Source organism: Eubalaena glacialis, chromosome 20 (genome assembly GCF_028564815.1).
Source record: "Eubalaena glacialis isolate mEubGla1 chromosome 20, mEubGla1.1.hap2.+ XY, whole genome shotgun sequence".
NCBI lineage: Eukaryota > Metazoa > Chordata > Mammalia > Artiodactyla > Balaenidae > Eubalaena > Eubalaena glacialis.
Genome location: NC_083735.1, coordinates 26,813,854 through 26,836,365, shown reverse-complemented (window position 1 = coordinate 26,836,365; position 22,512 = coordinate 26,813,854). Strand labels below are relative to the sequence as shown.

Genomic DNA, 22,512 nt, shown 5'->3' with positions numbered 1-22,512 from the left:
TCTTGAAGTAGGAGCAAGTCTAGGGTGAAACTCACTTCACATACAGCAGGAACAAGCTTATTGCTTCCTTTCAACCATTTGACTTGTACATGCTCTGCTCTGTACAATCTGTCAGGGTCCCCTTTCTTTGCAGGCACAGCACAAAGTGAAGGTCAATCAGCACATAATTGTAGGAACATTGCTGTGTTGAAAGAAGACTTCCTTACCCTCTGTAAGCGCTACCTGATATTGACTGAGGCATCGTAAGGAGAAAAAAGCTTAATGCATCCTGCATATTTGGCAGTGCAATGTATTGTGATTACCGTGGAGGATGTATTAGAACTTTGGTTGAAAATGAAGCACCTTTCCAACAGCATTTTGCACAGGAATGTTGTAATGAGTTTTGCAGACACAAAACATACTGTCCAAATCATCAGAACACATTTCAGACATTTTCTAGGACCAGCTGCTAAGTCATGATGCAGACACAGGCTTTTCTGCAAATTCCAGCTCAAGCCACCTGCAACTTTGAACCCCGTGTGTGTGTGTGTGTGTGTGTGTGCGTGCGTGTGCACGCGAGGACGTGTGTATGTGGCGTGTGTGTGCAAGAGACCTACAGAGACTGGACAGAGACCTCACCCACTTGTAAAATTGGCATCCTCCGTATTAAGATAAACTTGGGTGGCAAAACGCTTAACTGTCATTTAAAGAGAACAAAGTCCCACATAACAGGAAAGCCTACCTTGGAAACAAGACCTAATTCGCACTGAGCACCAAAGGAAAAAAGAAGGAATTGAATGTGCCTTCCCTCCTCAGTCATATCCGAGAGACAGCCAGTCTCGTAAATTTCACATCAACTTAGTTTGGCCTCTAAACCAAATCTGCCGTAATGCTATTTGTAGATATAGATTGCTGTCTTTTTCATTACCGTTATCAAATGATGCATTTGCGGCTCAGCTCTGAGCTCCTTGACCCATTAAGTGGATTAGATTGCCTGTTGCCTTTATCCTTTTGGCTTTTGCTTTACCCTTCTATTTTACGTATATAAGATACATGCATGATTATGTACGGTGTGCACATACATATGCCTGCAACTCCAATTAGCCCAGCGACCCCAGCCCTTCTGTTTTTTAAGAGAACTGTGTTCAAATCTCTTAGCAGAGTCATCAATCCTTCTCTGTAGCACAGCAGCAGCTGAAACCCTCTGAGGAATGGCATGTCACAAGCCCACCTCAGGGCTCCTTGTCGAGCTACGCTCAGCAAATTGGAGATCATGCTCCCTATTAAGCTCCTGGCTGGTGCATCATGGTAGACTCATTTTCTAGAGCAGCTTATGCCCCGACCCTGCATCTTTCTCGTGCATGATAATCACCACTCCAGCCCACAGGAGCTGCAGCAGAAAGAAAATACTAGTTCAGGACAGGTTTTGATGGTGCTGTTAATGTGAAAACAGATGCTCTTGTATGGCTGAAAAAAGTTAAGGGGAAACAAGCGAAGAGAGACACAAAGACCAAGGATTCAGTCCTGACTCTTGAAGCCGAAGGATAACTCCAGTAGGCTTCCATGACTGGCTAAACATTTGCTGAGGGTCCACCATGCACGATGTACTATGTTAGGTAGTGGGGAGGCAGTGGTGAGCATGACCGGTGTTCTCAGCAGCAGCTAGGCAAGGGGGTGTAGAGTTGAACAAGTAATCTTTGTAAAGAGTACTAGCAATTGCTCTGATATATGCACTTAGTATGTGAACAAGTAATCTTTGTAAAGAGTACTAGCAATTGCTATGATATGTGCACTTAGTATGTGAACAAGTAATCTTTGTAAAGAGTACTAGCAATTGCTATGACATGTGCACTTAGCATGTGAACATTCAGAAGGGGCCTCTAACATGTTCTTGGGTAATCAAGGAAGACTGCCTGGAGGAAGTGCCATTTGGGCTGAGGTGTGGCAGAGTGGTAGAAGAGCTATTTCCCTAGGAGAGCTCTGAGTTTTTGGTAGATAATAAGGAATACTCAGTAGCTTGTCTCCCATGTGGCCACCATTAACTTTTTTCCTTGTGCACAGGTATGCCATTCTCCCATTGAGAAGTGGAGTCTATTTCCTTCTCCCTGACTTTGGGCTGGTCTTAGGGACTTGGTTTGACACTATAATGCAGCAGAAGTGATGTTTTGGGTCAATATCTTTGGGGAAATCCAGTGACCAAGCAAGAAGTCCAGCTATCCTGAGACCACCCTGCTATGAGAAGCCAAAGTCATGTGAAGATATCTTAGAGGTTGAGTGAGATGCCAATGTAGCCAATATAGAAGAGTGATATGGGCATAACATGACAGCTATGAGACCATTTCTCCAAGAACTGTGACCCCCAATCCTATTTAAGTATCCTTTTATTTAAAGCTTCCCAACAGAAGTTTGTTAAATCATGGCTGAGACTCCAGTGTTTCCCCACCAGACCTTTCTGTCTTACGTGCCCATATTTCATAGTTTCACCTGCTCTCAGAGTGACATCTGAGGAGGGTGTGAGAACACAGTCGCCCCTCACCTTCAGACCTCCTCTCTCTGACCATCATTGTTCTCTCAACTTCTCATTCCGAGTTCCCTGGCATTGAGGCGAGGAGTGTGGGAGTAGTCGCCCGAGGAACTACTGTGCAAGTGCTGCAGATTTGCTCTGATGTTTAATCACCCGTGGAAACCATTTGTTTAAGCAATTAAGAATTTGGGTATAGGGCATTTCTAGGGATTAATGACCAGGTAGTAAATCCTGACTGCTTACAGCCTTGACAAAGACTGTTTTTATCAGCAGGAAATGACCTGCTTCAAGGTGACTGATGATATTTACTTGGAAAATTAGATGAACAAGGGCACAGATTCATTTTGAGGGATTCAAGTATGACAATATAGTGAAAGCATTTCTTGGGCAAGACTAACTTCCGGGTTAGCTCGTTGAAGCGTTTTGCCCTTGGTTTTACACACAGAGGAGCGCTCTGTAAACATCCTTTTAAGTGTATCATAAAGGGCTAAAGTCAAGAAATGAGCAAAATATCTGTATCACTGTTGTTGAGATATTTAGTTTTAAAGTTCAGCAGGAATATGAAATTGTGTGATGCAGTGGAAAGTATAGTAGATCAAAAGTTGAGACCAGGGCACTAGACCAGATGTGTCATTTCTTACCTTTGTGACCATGGACAAGCCACTTCACTTCTAAGTTTATTCGTGTGTAAAATGAAACATGTGGAAGAAGTGATCCCAAAGGTAATCCCAGATCTGTCATTTTGCAAGTATAGCTTCAGACTATTATCATCAAGTCATCTAGAGAAAATTTGATGCAGTCAGAAATATGATGTTGTACTGGTGTAATGCTATTCTTTTTCTGAGGCAGTCAAAGAATTCTGCACACACCAGTCACATGGGCTACTTGGCAACCTGTTTTCATGACTGAGTGAGTTGCCTGTGAGATACCATGCTTCCCACTCTTGCCAACCCTGTCTCAGTGCCTGATGTGCCCACCCTCTGGCTGCTCTTCCCGGTCTTGTCCATAGAAAACCCTTACTACAAACAAATCAGAAAGGATAACCAATAAGCTCACAGTTATTGGGAAGGGTTTATTTCATGGATGCCAGATTTGGAAGAAGGTTCTGAATCATGGATGGGCTATTGGCAAAGAAGCCTTCGGGAAGTTCACAGGGGCTGGAAGGGAAAGATAGGGCACTGAGGCCTTTGTGCCTAGTTACAGTGATACCTGGATGGCCAGGACAAAAGAAAGGGCCCTTGTTAGAAAAGGCAAGGCAGGAGTTAGGGTCTCTTTGTGGGATTAATTTCTCTTCCTCAAAGAACAAGCTTCTGCAACCAAGGATGCGCATTTTGTGCATTTGTGCATTTGAAGCTATAAATTCCACAGGCATCGTATGGGGCACTGTGACCACTTGAATCACCGGGTTCCACCCCCTCACCTCTGTGCAGGAGGTGTTATTATCGCCATTTGGCAGATGAGAAAGTTGAGGCTTACCTAGGATAAATAATGTTCCCAAGGTCATGCAATTGAGGTCAGATACTATTTTTTTGTCTGTCTGATTCCAGGACCTGTTATATCACGCTGTTTCTCCCCTCCCAGGTAAAACACAGAGCAGATAATCTGCTTCCAAATAATTGGGAGTGAACTATGAATTTATGTATTTGATTTTAACTCCAAATGGATGCTAACCCTTACACTATGTGCCCCAGCGCTTTCCACATGTGACCTCATTTAATGCTTACAATGTGCCTTGGACACAGCTACTATTATTAGGTCCATTTTTCAGATGGGAAAGAGTCACAGAACAGTTGTGAGTGGCTTATCCAAGATTCTACAGCCAGTAATTGGATTTCAACCGTCATGACATCCATAATCAACTGTATCTTAGTGCCTCTTTTGATGATTTTTCTCTGTTGATTTTGGAAGGTAAAGAGTGAAAAAGAACACCAGTAAAACCAATAAAAGATTGGATGTGAAAAAGGTTTCGCCTCCACACCACATGGCTTAATCTTCACAAGGGGGAGCATGGCACTGAGAAGGGAACATGGATTTTCTTTGTGGTCCCACCCTCAGCTGGAGAGGCTGCAGGGCAGACACACAGCCCATTCTCGTGCGGAAACAGTGGGATTCAACTCTGGCAAGGGAGGCAAAGGACAGAAACATAAGCTGCCATCAATTGATTTCTTTTTAAACATTAGAGGGGGAAAAATAGGCAGAAGATAACTCAGCACTTTAAAGCTTTGCAGACTGTGATGGTGTTAATCAAATCTCTAGGAGAAGGTAGGCAGAGGTAGATGAGCAGAAGAGGGTACCTGGAGGTCATCACATGCTGTGCACTCTGACTGCCACAGCTACTGCCCTAACTAGCTTAATTTTCCCCAAAGCCAATAAATCGAGAGGGAGGAGACTCCACAGAGTGGAGTGGGGCTGGAGAGTTAGAAGACGTAACAATTTTTAAGCACAGTCTTACTGATTCTAGGTTCTGTATGAATCAACTGTGCAATATGGTTATTTAAAAGAAGTGGGCACAGTTGTGTTTGCACCATCAGATATAAAGTACACAGAATAAAGAATGTCAGAGGTGATGGTCCCGTTTTATTCTGGGTTGGTCAGAGCCCACCCAGAATAGGGTATCAGTTCTAGGCACCATATTCAGAGAGAGTATACGGCTGGGGCAGAGCCAGCAGAATACTTGGAACTATTAGCCCCCAGAAGAAGGGAGGAGTATGACTGGGGAGGGGCTAAGGTTGGAAAAGAAGCTTTCCCAAAGAGGTGACGGAAAAGGTATGGATCTTGGGCACTGGGGGGATGACACTTTCCTAGAAAATCAAAAGGAAAAACCTACTGCCATTCAGAGCAACACACAAAGTTTGTACAATCAAGTACTCTTGGTAGTTACGTTTTGCTCTTATAACCAGAAGTTGGTTTTCCCTGACTACGCTTTTAAAATTGCACTCCCACCTGACCCCTTTCTCCATCCCATCTCCCTACTTAAATCTCCTCGATAGTCTTTATCATCGCCGGGCATGCTTTATTCCTTTATTTATTTATGATCTTCACCTATTAGAAATTACACTCACAAGGGCGTTCATTGTGCCTTTTCCTCCCACTGTATTCCCAGAGCCTAGAATTGTACATGACACGGAGTAGGTTCTCAGTAGATATTAATTAACAGCAGATATTAATGGACGGATGAATGAATGAATGAATGAAGAGACACCAGCAGCAGAAGTAGTGGGATATGGAGGAGACAGGGTGGCACATGTGTTTCACTGCCTGGATGCTAGAAGCACAGGTGACTCTGACCATGGGAGATTGTGAATGTCTCATCAGGTGGAGGTTGTATCAGATGATCATCTCTAGACCAGTAATTTTATGAAGCTTCAGGGAGATGAAGAGAAAGGATAGAAATCGCTTTCTGAGGATTTGATGTAAGGTATGGCTCTGAGCTGTTGCCGCAAACTGAACAAAATGAAGTCTAAAATGAAACATAAAGGTTTTCCGTTGCGGAGGAGCTAACAATCAGGGTGGAAAAGGAGCTGTCATGAGCTTTCTTAGCTTGGGTGGTCTTTGGCACCAGGAGAGATTTTTGAAAAACTTTATTGGAATAGAAAAACCCAGGAAGCCGTTAGTAGAACTAACGTGTCACAGCTGAAGATTAACGGTAGAGAAAGGCAGGTGACGTGGAAGAGGATGAGTCTCGTGCCCTTTCTCAGTACTCTAGGGGAAAATCCTTTCTCTTCCTAGCTTCTCGTGGTTGCCGGCAATCCTTGGCGTTCCTTGGCTTGTAGACGGATCACTCAAGTCTCTGTCTCTGTTGTCACATGGCATTCTCCTTGTTTGTCTTCTGTCTGTGTTAAGACTTCCCACTTCTAACAAGGACACCAGATATTGGATCAGGGCCCCACCTGATCCATATGCCCTACTGTTTACCTGATTATATCTGCAAAGACCTCACTTCCAAATCAAGTCACATTCACAGGTTCTGGGAGTTAGGACATGAACATGTTTTTTGGGGGGAGAAACAATTATATTCACTACAAGAACATATCAGAAACACCCGACTGGGCATCTGAGCCCTGGATGGATCAGTTTCTCTTGGAAGGTCAGACCCTGCCTCCCACCCGGACTTTTGGGGATTGTGTGTGTGTAGCAGGAATAGGGACCCTCCTGTTATCTCCCTTCCATATTCAAAAATTGCAGGAGAGTTCACCCTCCCAAACTTTGACGTTGTAGGAAAAGTAAAACATAAAAGAAAACAAAAACAATTTCATTTCAAAGTCTTTGCTTGGGTCTTTGCATAGCCAAGGTAAGGCTCTCAAGGGGCAGATTTCTCTGTAATGAGATTGTAGTTAATATTATGGTTGCTTCCCCTTAGATGAGAAACTGAGGATGTTTCCCTCTCCCTTGCCAGCGATTGGCTCAAGCCAATCTGGACCGATATGATTTATTTATTCTTCATTCATACAACAAATACCTACTCGGTTTCTATTACTTGCCAGATACCTCGAAAATGTGGCTAAAAATGCTCTGTGCATAAGATTGTGGCCTCTGTGAATTACTGACTTTTAAAGATCAAAGTTACAAAAATGTCTAAAAGATCATGGAGAAAAATGGAAGTTTGTCCAGAAAATGAGAATATGCAGATAACTTTCAATTGGCACACAGGTCTTCACGGCTGCTCTGATGGCGCTGAGGCTATATATAATAGCATATAAGGCAAGGAAGAGAATAGGCTTGTTTGAGGTTTCTGCAAAGAAAAGCCGGGGTCCCTCTCCCACCGGATATGAACAAGGATCCGTCGCTGTCACAGATGCTAATTATGAGGGAAGCAGCCCTAAGATAAAGCTGATGCTTTGTTCAGCAGAGCAGGGGAAGGGAAAGAGCTTGAGTCTCCGATGACATGGTTGAGTAACTGAACTGACCAAACCTTCTATCAGGCATTCTGTATTATGAAAAAATGAGTTATAAAAATAAATGTTGCATTGGGTTTGGGCTGAGTTTCCACTTCTTGCATGCTAAAGCAGCTGATACAGGCATCATCTCTTTTGCTTTTCTTAAGTTCTGCACAGCCTGAGAGCCACAGAAGAATAGAGCGTTGTGACCCCACTCTGCTTAAAAATGTTCTGTTTTTACTGTGGGTTGTCGTAGGAGATTTTAATTGTGTTTTGAAACAGGAGACATTTGGTGAAAGGAGAGCACATCTGTGGACAGGAAAGCAAGGCTAGGAACTAAGTTGTGTTTTCAAGGGGACCACATCTCACATGCTTGTCTTTGGGGAGCTTTTTCTGTAGAGCACACAGTTTAAAATCTCCCCCTTCTCTTACAGTAATCCTTTTCAGTTACCTTCAACTCAGTAAAATCTCAACAGCCTTGATTATTGTAACAAAGAAAGAAATGATGGGGGTTGGGGGGAGGCTGCTTTTATTTATGTATTTGTTTATTCTTTTTCAAATCTTTATTCTTTGTGTTTCCTCCAGTGTTTTCTTGCTTTTTATTCTTGCTTCAGATTTTGTGGTTGTTCTTCCAGATTTCATCCTATGTCTTCTTTTACCAAAATGCTTTCTTAAAACATTTGGCTATTCCATGAGTTTGCTAAGACTGCAGTAACAAAGTACCCTAAACTGGGTGGCTTAAATAACAAAAATTTATTGTTCCACAGTTCTGGAGGCTAGAAGCTTAAGATCAAGATGTTGCAGGATTGATTTCCTCATGGAACAGGAGAATCTGTCCCATGCCTCTCTCCCTGCTCCTGCAAGCTTTGCTGGAAATCTTTGCTGTTCTTTGGCTTGTAATACGTCACCCTAACCTCTGCCTTCATCTTCACATGGTGCTCTCCCTGGGTGCATGTCTGTCCAAATTTCCTCTTTTTATAAGGACATCAATTACATTGGATTTGGGTTCAGCCTAATGACCTCATCTTTACTTGGTCATCTGCAGAGACCCTATTTCCAAATACAGTCACATTCACCGGTTCTGGGGGTTAGATATCAGTCTCTTTTCGGGGGGGACACAATTAAACCCATAACAGGTATCTTGTGATTGGCCACATGACCAGTCTTCTACGGGGACCCAAACAATGCTGCATATTGTGATTTTTTTTTCTCTACATGTTAGCGATACATCAGGGATCTATTAGGGGCCATCAAACTCTAGAATTCTATGGTTCTATTTGTCAGAAATAGAACTCAGTTCAAGTCATGAACCCAGTCAACAGATGAAAGCAGTGTTTCTCAAGTGGTCACAGAATTATAGTTTTGGAATAAAACCCTCCCATCCCTTCCTATTTTAAATCCACTCAGGCATAGAAAAGGCATTAAAGATAAAAGGATAAATCATATGCAGAGTGGGGATTGGTAATTAAGCAGGAGAATTGGGTCTTGAAGACTTCCCTCAATAGTAGAATTGCTTGAAACCATGGTGACTTAAAGAAGGAAGCATTGGGCTTCCCTGGTGGCACAGTGGTTGAGAGTCTGCCTGCCAATGCAGGGGACACGGGTTCGAGCCCTGGTCTGGGAAGATCCCACATGCCGCGGAGCAAATGGGCCCGTGAGCCACAACTACTGAGCCTGCGCGTCCGGAGCCTGTGCTCCGCAACAAGAAAGGCCGCGATAAGTGAGAGGCCCGCGCACCGCGATGAAGAGTGGCCTCCACTTGCCGCAACTAGAGAAAGCCCTCGCACAGAAACGAAGACCCAACACAGCCAAAAATAAATAAATAAATAAATAAATAAAAATAAATTAAAAAAAAAAAAAAGAAGGAAGCATTGCCTTGGATGACCATGTACTTCAGTTTTCCTCTGCAAAGTAGCTGGTTGGCTTTATTTGTAACCAGGACTTGGCTGAAAATTTTTTTTTTTATCCATAATCATCTAAAGGATAATACAGTAAATCCCCTCCGTACGAATGAGTTCTGTTCCGAGAGTGTGTTCGTTAAGTCCAACAAGGTTAGCCTAGGTACCCAACTAACACAGTCGGCTATATAGTACTGTACTGTAATAGGTTTATAATACTTTTCACACAAATAATACATAAAAAACAAACAAACAGAAAAAATAAAGAAAACATCTTTAATCTTACAGTACCTTGAAAAGTACAGTAGTACAGTACAACAGCCGGTATACAGGGGCTGGCATCGAGTGGACAGGCAAGAAGAGTTACTGACTGGAGGAGGGAGAGGAGGTGGGAGATGGTAGAGCTGAAGGATTGTCAGCAGCAGGAGATGGAGGGCAAGCTGCCATTTCACTCATGCCTGACATTGATGGAAAGGTTCTGGTTCCTTGCTGGATTCAAGCCTATCTACCCTCTTGAAAAAACAATCCAGTGATGTCAGGGTAGTAACTCTTTTTTTCTCATCATAGATGACACGGTAGCACTGGATTATTTTCTGAACGGCTGCTGCAACCTTTGTGTACTGTTCTATGTTTGGTTCCTGTGCCTCAAAATCTAACAGTGCCTCCTCAAATAAAGAAAATGCCCTTGCCATTTCCCGCATCGTGAATCTCTTCAGTTCTTCAGTTACTTCTTCTTCCTCTTGTTTCTCTTCATCCTTTCTCTGAGCCTCCAATTCCTGGTGCTTCTTAGCAGTACTAGCTACATCACTGCTGCTTTTACGCTTGCTTCCGGACATCCTGGGCTTGAAATAAAGATACTGTACTACTGTACTCTATACAGTACTGTACAGTAAAGTACACAAAAGCATAACCACTTGTAGAGGATGCACGCGTGTGACAGTGTACGCCAGACACGTGAACTAACTTGCGTGACTGGACATGTGAACGCACGTTCGCATCTTTGAAAGTTCTCAACTTGAAGGTTCATGTGTAGGGGACTTACTGTCTAATTTCAAACTGTGATCAGAGTTCATGAGACATATTTTAATTTATTTCTCCTGGGTACTGACTAAGCGCCTGGGCACAATAGAGGATGATACTTAGAATCAGAAATTGAAATGTTGGAGGAGACAGGACATGAGAATTCATCAATCACCTCACTTCACCGAGGAGGATTCTGAAATCTAGAGGTCTGCAGGTGTTGACTGGGCAGCAGAAGAGTAGAACTGAGTTCAGGTCTCCTGACTCCCAGTCCAGTCATCCTTCCAGAAGGAAGTTCTGCTAGAGTTTCTCTTGGCTCTTCAACCAGCCCTCATCTCTAAGATCTCAGGCGACATTCTGACAAAAAGATCATATGCTCTAGAATGTTAGGGCTCGATGGAGCCTTGTAGATCACCTAGTGACTAGACTAGACTCTAGTCCAAACACCTCACTCTACAGAGAGGAAAACTGGGATCCAGAGAGAAACTAAGTTCCTACCATTAGCCAGAGACAGAGCTGGGGCTGGAACCCAGGTCTCCTGGTGGAACTCAGCCCTCTCTTTCCTGACTTCTTTTGCATTGGGTAATCCTTACGATTCCATATGTCTCCTTTGTTGGCTTATCAACTATAACTTTGTTTTGTTTTGTTATTTAGTCATTTATTTAAGGTTTATAGTTTGCATCTTTATCTTTTCACAGTCTATGTTCAAGCGATGTTATACCACGACTTCACATATGGCATAAGAACCTTTCTTTTCTCTCTTCCTAGCCTTTATGCTATTGTTGCCATGCATTTTACTTACACAGATGCTATGAACCCCAAAACACATTGCTATTATTTTCGTTTGAATAGTCAAGTATATTTTAAAGAGATTAATTAAGAAGAGAAAAGACTTACATATTTACTCAAGTGCTTACCATTTCCTGTGCTCTTCCTCACTTGCTGTAGATCCTTGTTTCCATCTGGTATCATTTCCCTTTGGTGATACACTTTTTCAGCTTTTATAAGTCAGAAAAAGTCTTTCTTTCACCTTCATTTTGTGAAAGATATTTCTGCTAGATTTAAATTGTAGGTTGACAAACTCTAGCTGTCTTGGTCACTCCAGTCGCTCAGATTTGTCTCTTCAACTCAGGGAATTGACTGGGCTTCTCCTGACATTGATGGAAAGGTTCTGGTTCCTTGCTGGATTCAAGCCTATCTACCCTCTTGAAAAAACAATCCAGTGATGTCAGGGTAGTAACTCTTTTTTTTCTCATCATAGATGACACGGTAGCACTGGATTGTTTTCTGAACGGCTCCTCCTCAAGCTGCAGCCTGGAAGCGCTCTCAAGGCAGTCAGCTGGGACAACCATAGGGCTCATCTCTTAATGTTTCTCACTCCTTTTATTTATTTATTTGGCCACGCCACACAACATGCAGGATCTTAGTTCCCCGACCCGGGATTGAACCCATTGCTGCGACTATCACTGCCTTAGAGCCATTGTTCTGTCATTTTCTCTGTTGGGAATGAATTTTAATATCTATCTTCTCCTTGAAGTTGCATCTTAAATATTACTGATTAAAGCAGGCCTTCTCTGATCCTTACTCATTGCTCTTTATGATCGCTGGCTGTTTGTTTCCTTTTGTTGGACGTTCTCATTTTATAATTATGGATTTATGCATTTGTTTACCTACTTATGAGCTCACCTGCCCCCGTTCCCCACACCCACCCAAGAGTGAGCTCCACAAAGTGTAGGCACCATGTCTATTTCATTCACATCTATTTCATCTCTGTACACCCAACACCCAATATAGTGCCTGGTACATATTAAATTCTCAACCCAGAAGAGCTGGATATATGAAACCGTTCCCTGGCTTATATATTCCTTCTCTGAACTAGCTTACTTTATCATTTCCTTTAACTTTCAGCGTGAACCCTTCTGAAAATGTGGAGCATATGCTAAAGAGGTGGCACCTGGATATCCTCCTTGCCCAGGACGAGCACCGCTGTTGGAATACCTCCTGCCAGATGGTTCAGCAGGCCATAGTCTGACTCTGGTGTGATGTTTCACTGGCTGTGGAGAAAATTTCCAGTAGCAGGACTCAATCCCCAAAACAGGGCACCTCGAAGACCAAACAGACATTGTTCAGAGAGAATTGTGTCTTTAAGGATAACAAGGAATCTGCTTAAAGGAGAAACCACTGAATCATAGAATAAGGCATCACATGGATATTCTAACAGGGAGGTAATGAAGAGATATTACCACCCTCGTATTCAGTCACTAAATATTTGCCTCTTAGGGACATAACAAAAACAACAATTATAATAACTCATTTTTTCAAGAGCATTACATTTGCAAATGATGGGACCAACAAGGGATTAATTTCCAAAGTATAAATTTTGATATTGAGCTTATATAGCTCAATATCAAAAAAACAAAGGCTAGGGGCAACCTAGAAGCCACTTGGAAATTCATCTCACATTGTGGGCACAAAAATCATAATTTCACCTATTTTGAGGCCAGAATTCATCCTAGAGACCAGCATGTGGCTGTTTTGGGGTCCTGTGGCCATAGCCGTATAGGAAAGAAGGATTACAGTGGCTGGAAGCCAGACTATGCTGAATACATCAGAACTCAGTGATGAAATTATGCATCTTAAATCTTCTAAAAAATTTTATTGGTTAAAAATTATGTATAGAAACAATATTGAGGATACATCAATAATGTATCAAGGTTAACTTGGGTGGATGTGGAAGGGAAGACTGGAGTCTAAGAAGGGAAAACATCTTTATTCAGGATGCTAAAAATAACAGCTTTGTATGCCATGTTGAACATCACTGTCGAACACAGCCAAGTAATTATATATCCTCAATCTAGCTTACACTTGCCATACGAATATAGTGGTACTAAAAAGAATTTTTAAGTTAAGCCTCTGCTCAGTGCACTCTCTCTAAAAAATACTTTGCTACTTTTTAAATAGCTATAAATGGAGTAAGTTCAAAAGGTAAATGTCCCAACAAAATAAAGAGTATTTCTTACCACTTTGGCATAATTTTTTATTATGGTATTTTCTCTTTTCCTACCTCCTCTCTTCAGGCAAATAATCAGCTTTCTCTATGTGGCCTACGGGGAAGGATGTGACAGGCAGAAAGTATGAAAGGCTTGAGAGGCTGTGTTCTGTGTTCCCAAAGCCCCAGCCCTTGGGGGAATTTAAGGATTCACTTATAGACGAGTCTCCAAAATCCACTCCCATCCAAGATAAGAAAACAATTCCTCCAAGGCTAAGGAGGGTGTGAGGGGATGGGGGGGATAAGAGCGAAGAAATCAGTATGATCCTGGGAGAGAAACCTGCACATCCTCTCCAACAAAGGCCTGGAGAGACGAACAGATCACAGAAAGATAGAGCATGGCTACATGGTACTGCATCTAGGGGGTAATGGGGCTAAAGAGACTCACAAAGGCTCCTAGACGTCCAACACAGCCCAGAAGCAGTAATGAGCTGCCAGAGCTGAAGGGTCACGGAGACAAAGGCTGTCTCAGCAGCACCTGCATGGACCAGTGGTTGAGGACCCGATAGGTTCACATCAGCCCATGTCTCCGCACTATAGGAGGTGTCCTGATCCTGGATAAAATCCTAGAGCAGGGGGAAGCCTCCAAATTCACCAAGATTACACTTCTACCATCCCAGACTTCTGCCTTGAGCCAAGATGGAGTAACAGGAACAAAATGTATCCTCCTACCAGAAAGAACAACAACAACCACCCAGAAAATATATATAAAACAATGGTTTTTAAGGCATTGGACATCAGGTAATGAAGGACGGTGATCCCTAAGAAATGAGAAATGGGGAATTCCATTGCCTCCAGCGGTTAGGACTTCCATTGCTGAGCTAAACAAAAGAGACAGAAATTTAACCCTGGTGTTTCCAACTCTCTGGTCAGGAGGCTATTGCTCTGGTCCAGTGTGTATGTGGGGTGACCTGATGAAACAGTGTCAGTGAAGATGGAGAGAAATGGGAGGCTTTTACATCCCTCCTCTCACCCTCTGGCACCCCACACATCCACTCGCAATACTTCCAATACTGGTGTTTCATCTAGCTCCTGACTTTGGTATCATGGAAATCATCCCTTTAGCTCTCCTTCCGACCTCTCCCTTACCCAGCTGTCATCTGATTCCATGTCTCATTTCCAGAAAATGATGATGATGAGAAAAGCAAGAGAAAGAGACAGAAAGTACAAATCAATACATGAATTAGAACATGAATCAAATGAAAGGAAAGAAATGTTTTGGAAAAATGGCAGATGGCAGAATGCCAGCATCAATGTGCCCATTCAAAGAGGAAATGGATGATGTCTTAGGAAAAGGATGGATTAACCTGGTCCACTTGGGGAGATTAGGTGTAGGATCTTATAAACTAAAGTCCCCATTAATTTTCTGGTTCTGACACTGATGGTGGACTGAATCTTGGGACTTCTACCTTAGCTTTAAGGCAAATGACATGTATTGTAAGAAGGCATTATAACCTAGAATTTAGGTTCTAGCAAGCCAAAGAGGGGGCACTTCCCCATGGGTTTCTTCTGTTGTATCAACTGGTTACATGTGGTTCCTAAGCACTTAATAATATGCACAGTCTGGATTTGAGATATACTGGCAGTGTAAAATACTCACTGGATTTGATGACTTGATGCAAAAACAAGAACTTAAAATATCTTGTTAATGATTTTTATATAGATTATATGTTGAAATGATATTTTGGGTATTGGGATAAAAGAAATTATTAAAATTAACTTCACCGATTCCCATTTACCATTTTTAAGCATGACAACTAAAAATTTTAAATGATATATGTAGCTCTCATTATGTTTCTTTTGGATAGCACTGCTCTAGATTATAATAGTAACCGGCACTTATTGAGGACGCCGTGTGTTCCAGACACTGTTCTAAGCAGGTTACATGCAACTTCTAATTTTAATCTTCACAACAAATTTAGGGGTACATACTAATATAGTTCCCTTTTTACAAATAAAGAAACCAAAGAACAGAGGAATTAAGTAACTTCTCTAAATTCACACGATTGGACTGTGGCAGAGTGGGGATTCGAACTCAGCCAGGCCGGCTCCAGAGCTTACATTCTTTCACCCCATTGCCCTACCTCTTGGTGTTGAGTTGAGAACTGCTTCAGCATCTCACACAGAGCTGACTGGAGTGGGTTTAACAGGTAATAAGAAGAGAGGAATGAGAGACAGAAAGTATAGGTAACTCTTTCAAAGAGATTTGCTACCAAGGGGAGCAAAGGAATTAGGTATAAGTTGGTGGGGTAAGTGGAGTCAACCTTCCTTTTCCTTTTCTTTTCCAAGGTGAGAGAAGGACTTGCACGTTAGTATGCTGATGGGAATGATCCAGTAGAGACTAAAAATAGATGACATAGAAGCGAAAGGAGAATTCAGGCGTGAAGTTCTGGAGCAGGTGGAGGACATGGGACCTGGTACCCATGTGGAGGGCGTGGCTTTAGATAGGAACTTACAAGTTGATCCACTAACAGGTGGGAAGGCAGGAGATATGCTGTGAGAGTCTGTGGAAGGTCACTTCTGAGTGAAGTAGGAAGTAATGTCATCAGCTGGGAGTAAGGATGGTGGCAGAGTTGTGGATTTCAGTAGATAAGAGAAGATTTGGAATAATCTAGGAACATGGGAAAGCAAATGGATTCTAGACAGTGATGGGATTTCATAGGCAGCAAAGCCAGAAGCTTTAAGGACAATAAGTGACTGTTTCCTTTTTTACTTTTTTTAATGGAATGAAATGTGCCATCTATTTGTTTCAAATGAGTCAAATGCTGGTCGGGTGGGGCTGTTGGCAAAGGAGAAGGAAGGAGATGGTTTTTCAAAAGCTGAGCCAGAGCTGAGCATCAGTGATTAGAATGGGCTGGTATTCATCTCCTTTATTACACTTCTAGTGAATGCTTAACTAGCTCTTAGAGAGAGAGAGGGAGAGAGAGGACGAGAGAGAGAGAGAGAGAGAGAGAGACAGTGGCACATGGCCGTATTAGAATTTGAAGACCTGAAAAGATGTCATTCTGAGAAGGAAGCATCCTGGCTGCGGCCTGGTGGATTATAGAAGTAGATGAACAGCTCCCTAACTGATCACATGTGAAATGAAAAAGCTCTCCAAATGTTCTACCTGCAGGTCTGTCATATTAAACTTTATTTCCAAGTTTGGAACCTTCATAGCCTCTAAATAAGAGAGGAAAAAAAATTAAAAAGAAAAGAGATCCCAGGTGAAAAATGCTGATGACAGCATGATGAGGATAGGCTGTTTGTTCACCATCTACCTCTCTGGGTGGTAAACCTGATAAACTGGAACCTCTCCATCACGATTTCCAGATAGGTTGACTATGAATATAAGAAATAAAGTAATATCAGAAGGGTGGATGTTATCAGAAAAACCCAGTCTAATTCTCTCTAGAGAAAACAGGAGTGATGATCAAGTTTCATTTACTTTCTGGGCTTAGTAAAATGTATAATGTATAGGCTTTAGTATATTTCTGGGGCTGAATGCATCCTAACATATCTCATGCCTTAGTCTTCTAGATTTTTAAAAGCTTTTTGTTAAAAGTAATGAAAATGGATGCTATGGACAGCAATTTCTTTAGTTGCATCACCCCTGCTCCTATAATCTTGTGCTTAGACCACGATCTGGGTAGAACAACCTTTTGGGCTTTTAGACCCTTCACCCAGGTCTGGCAGCCTGGCTCACAACCTGTGGAGGGGCTGCATGTACACCCTGCTCTAAACTACTTAGGAAAGCATCTGCTTTTCTTTCTTCTAGAGGAAAAATACAAACCAGTCTCTACAGGGTTGGGCTTCATCTTTGCTATCTTTCTGTTTTAAATCAAAAGCATGGAGACTGTCAGCTAACCAACAGCATGGAGTATCTCCCAGTTGGCTTCCTCCCTGACCTAAGAAAGTAATACATAAAGGGACCTTCAAGATGGCGGAGGAGTAAGACGTGGAGATCACCTTCCTCCCCACAAATACATCAAAAATACATCTACACGTGGAACAACTCCTACAGAACACCTACTGAACTCTGGCAGAAGACCTCAGACTTCCCAAAAGGTAAAAGCCCCACATACCTGGGTAGGGCAAAAGGAAAAAGAAAAAAACAGAGACAAAAGAATAGGGACGGGACCTGCACCACTGGGAGGGAGCTGTGAAGGAGGAAAAGTTTCCACACACTAGGAAGCCCCTTCACTGGCAGAGACTGGGATTGGGCAGGGAGGAAGCTTCAGAGCCATGGAGGAGAGCACAGCAACAGGGGTGCGGAGGGCAAAGCAGAGAGATTCCCGCACAGAGGATTGGTGCTGACCAGCACTCACCAGCCCGAGAGGCTTGTCTGCTCACCCGCCGGGGCGGGCGGGGGCTGGGAGCTGAGGCTCGGGCTTCAGAGGTCAGATCCCAGGGAGAGGACTGGGGTTGGCTGCATGAACACAGCCTGAAGGGAGCTAGTGCGCCACAGCTAGCCGGGAATAACTCTGGACGTGCTTAAGAGGCAAGAGACCATTGTTTCGTGGTGCTCAAGGAGAGGGGATTCAGAGCACTGCCTAAATGAGCTCCAGAGAGGGGCTCGAGTCGCGGCTATCAGCTTGGAACCCAGAAATGGGCATGAACCGCTAATGCTGCTGCTGCAGCCACCAAGAATCCTGTACAAGCACAGGTCACTATCCACACCCCCCCCCCCCCACCAGGAGCCTGTGCAGCCCGCCACTGCCAGGGTCCCGTGATCCAGGGACAACTTCCGCAGGAGAACACACGGCGCGCCTCAGGCTATTGCAACGTCATGCAGGCCTCTGCCTCCGCAGGCTCGCCCCGCATTCCAATTATAACTACCGTACCTCTCCCTCCCGCCGGCCTGAGTGAGCAAGAGCCCCCTAATCAGCCGCTGCTTTAACCCTGTCCTGTCTGGGCAGGAATAGTAGCCTGAGGGCAACCTACATGCAGAGGCGGGGCCAAAACCAAAACTGAAACCCAGGAGCTGTGCGAACAAAGAAGAGAAAGGGAAATTTCTCCCAGCAGCCTCAGAAGCAGCGGATTAAATCTCCACAATCAACTTGATGTACCCTGCGTCTGTGGAATACCTGAATAGACAATGAATCAACCCAAAATTGAGGCGGTGGACTTTCGGAGCAACTGTAGACTTGGGATTTGCTGTCTGCGACTGACTTGTTTCTGATTTTTATGTTTATCTTAGTATAGTTATTAGCGCTTGTTATCATTGGTGGATTTGTTTATTGGTTTGGTTGCTCTCTTCTTTTTTTAAATTACTTTTTTATTTTAATATTTTAAAAATTTTTATATTGTAATTATTTTATTTAATTTCTTTTTTAATTCAAAAAAATTTTTTTTCTTTCTTTTTTTTCCTCCCTTTTCTTCTGAGCCGTGTGGCTGACAGGGTCTTGGTGCTCCAGCCTGGTGTCAGGCCTGAGCCTCTGAGGTGAGAGAACTGAGTTCAGGACATTGGACCACCAGAGACCTCCCAGCCACACATAATATCAATCAGCGAGAGCTCTCCCAGAGATCTCCATCTCAACACTAAGACCCAGCTCCACCCAATGGCCAGCAAGCTCCAGTGCTGGACGTCCCATGCCAAACAACTAGCAAGACAGGAACACAATCACACCCATTAGCAGACAGGCTGCCTAAAATCATACTAAGTTCACAGACACCCCAAAACACACCACTGGACGTGGTCCTGCCCACCAGAAAGACAAGATCCAGCCCCACCCACCAGAACACAGGCACCAGTCCCCTCCACCAGGAAGCCTACACAAGCCACTGAACCAACCTCACCTACTGGGGGAAGACACCAAAAAGAATGGGAACTACAAACCTGCAGCCTGAGAAAAGGAGACCCCAAACAGTAAGTTAAGCAAGATGAGAAGACAGAGAAATACGCAGCAGATGAAGGATCAAGGTAGAACCCCACCAGACCAAACAGATGAAAAAGAAATAGGCAGTCTACCTGAAAAAGAATTCAGAGTAATGATAGTAAAGATGATCCAAAATCTGGGAAATAGAATAGAGAAACTACAAGAAATGCTTAACAAGGACCTAGAGGAATGAAAGAGCAAACAAACAATAATGAACAACACAATTAATGAAATTAAAATTCTCTAGAAGGAATCAATAGCAGAATAACTGAGGTAGAAGAATAGATAAGTGACCTGGAAGATAAAATAGTAGAAATAACTGCCACAGAGCAGAATAAAGAAAAAAGAATGAAAAGAATTGAGCACAGTCTCAGAGACCTCTGGGACAACATTAAACACACCAACATTCGAATTATAGGGGTCCCAGAAGAAAAAGAAAGGGTCTGAGAAAATATTTGAAGAGATTATAGTTCAAAACTTCCCTAACATGGGAAAGGAAATAGTCAGTCAAGTCCAGGAAGTGCAGAGTCCCAAACAGGATAAATCCAAGGAGAAACACGCCAAGACACATATTAATCAAACTATCAAAAACTAAATACAAAGAAAAAATATTAAAAGCAACAAGGGAAAAGCAACCAATAACATACAAGGGAATCCCCATAAGGTTAACAGCTGATCTTTCAGCAGAAACTCTGCAAGCCAGAAGAGAGTGGCAGGACATATTTAAAGTGATGAAAAGGAAAAACCTAAAACCAAGATTACTCTACCCAGCAAGAATCTCATTCAGATTCAAGGGAGAAATTAAAACTTTTACAGACAAGCAAAACTTAAGAGAATTCAGCACCACCAAACCAGCTTTACAACAAATGCTAAAGGAACTTCTCTAGGCAGGAAACACAAGAGAAGGAAAAGACCTACAATAACAAACCCAAAGCAATTAAGAAAATGGTAATACGAACATACATATCGATAACTACCTTAAATGTATATGGATTAAATGCTCCAACCAAAAGACCTAGACTGGCTGAATGGATACAAAAACAAGACCTGTATATATGCTGTCTACAAGAGACCCACTTCAGACCTAGGGACACATACAGACTGAAAGTGAGGGGATGGAAAGTGAGGGGATGGAAAGATATTCCATGCAAATGGAAATCAAAAGAAAGCTGGAGTAGCAATTCTCATATCAGACAAAATAGACTTTAAAATAAAGACTATTACAAGAGACAAAGAAGGATACTACATAATGATCAAGGGATCAATCCAAGTAGAAGATATAACAATTGTAAATATTTATGCACCCAACATAGGAGCACCTCAATACATAAGGCAAATGCTAACAGCCATAAAAGTGGAAATTGACAGTAACACAATAATAGTAGGGGACTTTAACACCCCACTTTCACCAATGGACAGATCATCCAAAATGAAAATAAATAAGGAAACACAAGCTTTAAATGATACATTAAACAAGATGGGCTTAATTCATGTATGTGTTAATCCCAAACTCCTATTTATCTCTCCCCCCACTCCCACTATTCCCTTTGGTAACCATGTTTGTTTTCTATGTCTGTGAGGCTATTTCTGTTTTGTAAATAAGTTCACTTGTATCAATTTTTTAGATTCCACATATAAGTGATATCATATGATTAAAAAAAAATGTGCTTAATTGATATTTATAGGACATTCCATCCAGAAACAACAGAATACACTTTCTTCTCAAGTGCTCATGGGATATTCTCCAGGATAGATCATATTTTGGGTCACAAATCAAGCCTTGGTAAATTTAAGAAAATTGAAATCGTATCAAGTATCTTTTCCAACCACAACGCTATGAGACTCGCTATCAATTACAGGAAAAAAACTGTAAAAAATACAAACACATGGAGGCTAACCAATACGCTACTAAATAACCAAGAGATTACTGAAGAAATCAAAGAGGAAATCAAAAAATACATAGAAACAAGTGACAATGAAAACACGACTCAAAACCTATGCGATGCAGCAAAAGAAGTTCGAAGAGGGAAGTTTATAGCAATACAGTCCTACCTCAAGAAACAAGAAAAATATCAAATAAACAACCTGACCTTACACCTAAAGTAATTAGAGAAAGAAGAACAAAAAAACCCCAAAGTTAGCAGAAGGAAAGAAACCATAAAGATCAGATCAGAAATAAATGAAAAAGAAATGAAGGAAACAATAGCAAAGATCAATAAAACTAAAAGCTGGTTCTTTGAGAAGATAAACAAAATTGATAAACCACTAGCCAGACTCATCAAGAAAAAAAGGGAGGGCTTCCCTGGTGGTGCAGTGGTTGAGAATCTGCCTGCCAATGCAGGGGACACGGGTTTGAGCCCTGGTCTGGGAAGATCCCACATGCCGCGAAGCGACTAGGCCCGTGAGCCACAATTGCTGAGCCTGCGCGTCTGGAGCCTGTGCTCCGCAACAAGAGAGGCCGCGATAGTGAGAGGCCCGCGCACCGCGATGAAGAGTGGCCCCCACTTGCCGCAACTAGAGAAAGCCCTCACACAGAAACGAAGACCCAACACAGCCATAAATAAATAAATAAATAAATAAAATTTAAAAAAAAGAAAAAAGAGAGAAGATTCAAATCAACAGAATTAGAAATGAAAAAGGAGAAGTAACAACGGACACTGCAGAAATACAAAGAATCATGAGAGATTACTACAAGCAACCATATGCCAATAAAACAGACAACCTGGAAGAAATGGACACATTCTTAGAAAATCACAACCTTCCGAGACTGAACCAGGAAGGAATAGAAAATATAAATAGACCAATCACAAGCACTGAAATTGAAACTGTGATTAAAAATCTTCCAACAAACAAAAGCCCAGGACCAGATGGCTTCACAGGCGAATTCTATCAAACATTTAGAGAAGAGCTAACATCTATCCTTCTCAAACTCTTCCAAAATATAGCAAGGGAGGAACACTCCCAAACTCATTTTACGAGGCCCCCATCACCCTGATACCAAAACCAGACAAAGATGTCACAAAAAAAGAAAACTACAGACCAATATCACTGATGAACATAGATGCAAAGATCCTCAACAAAATACTAGCAAACAGCATCCAACAGCACATTAAAAGGATCATACACCATGATCAAGTGAGGTTTATCCCAGGAATGCAAGGATTCTTCAATATATGCAAATCAATCAATGAGATACACCATATTAACAAACTGAAGGATAAAAACCATATGATAATCTCAGTAAATGCAGAAAAGGCTTTTGACAAAATTCAACACCAATTTATGATAAAAACTCTTCAGAAAGTAG

General features: G+C 42.3%; 1 protein-coding gene and 1 long non-coding RNA gene across 4 annotated transcripts in view; both read left to right on the top strand.

Annotated features, from left to right (window-relative positions):
* FUT10 (fucosyltransferase 10) overlaps positions 1-17,236 on the top strand; it is a 122,093-nt gene extending 104,857 nt beyond the window's left edge. The window contains exons 5-6 of one of the 3 annotated variants that reach the window (XR_009698774.1): positions 12,207-12,523; positions 17,175-17,236. Coding sequence is in view for 1 of the 3 variants with exons in the window: in XM_061177386.1 (XP_061033369.1) it covers positions 12,207-12,221 (15 nt within the window). In the remaining 2 variants the exon portion in view is untranslated. Of the gene's footprint in view, positions 1-12,206; positions 12,524-17,174 lie in introns of those variants that run through there. The other 2 variants (XR_009698775.1, XM_061177386.1) reach the window with 2 other exon arrangements.
* An 86-nt stretch (positions 17,237-17,322) lies between these two features.
* The window catches only part of LOC133081303 (uncharacterized), a 141,039-nt gene continuing 135,849 nt past the window's right edge, over positions 17,323-22,512 (top strand). Inside the window, exon 1 of the long non-coding RNA XR_009698777.1 lies at positions 17,323-17,394. This is a non-coding gene — a long non-coding RNA (uncharacterized LOC133081303). The remainder of the gene's footprint in view (positions 17,395-22,512) is intronic.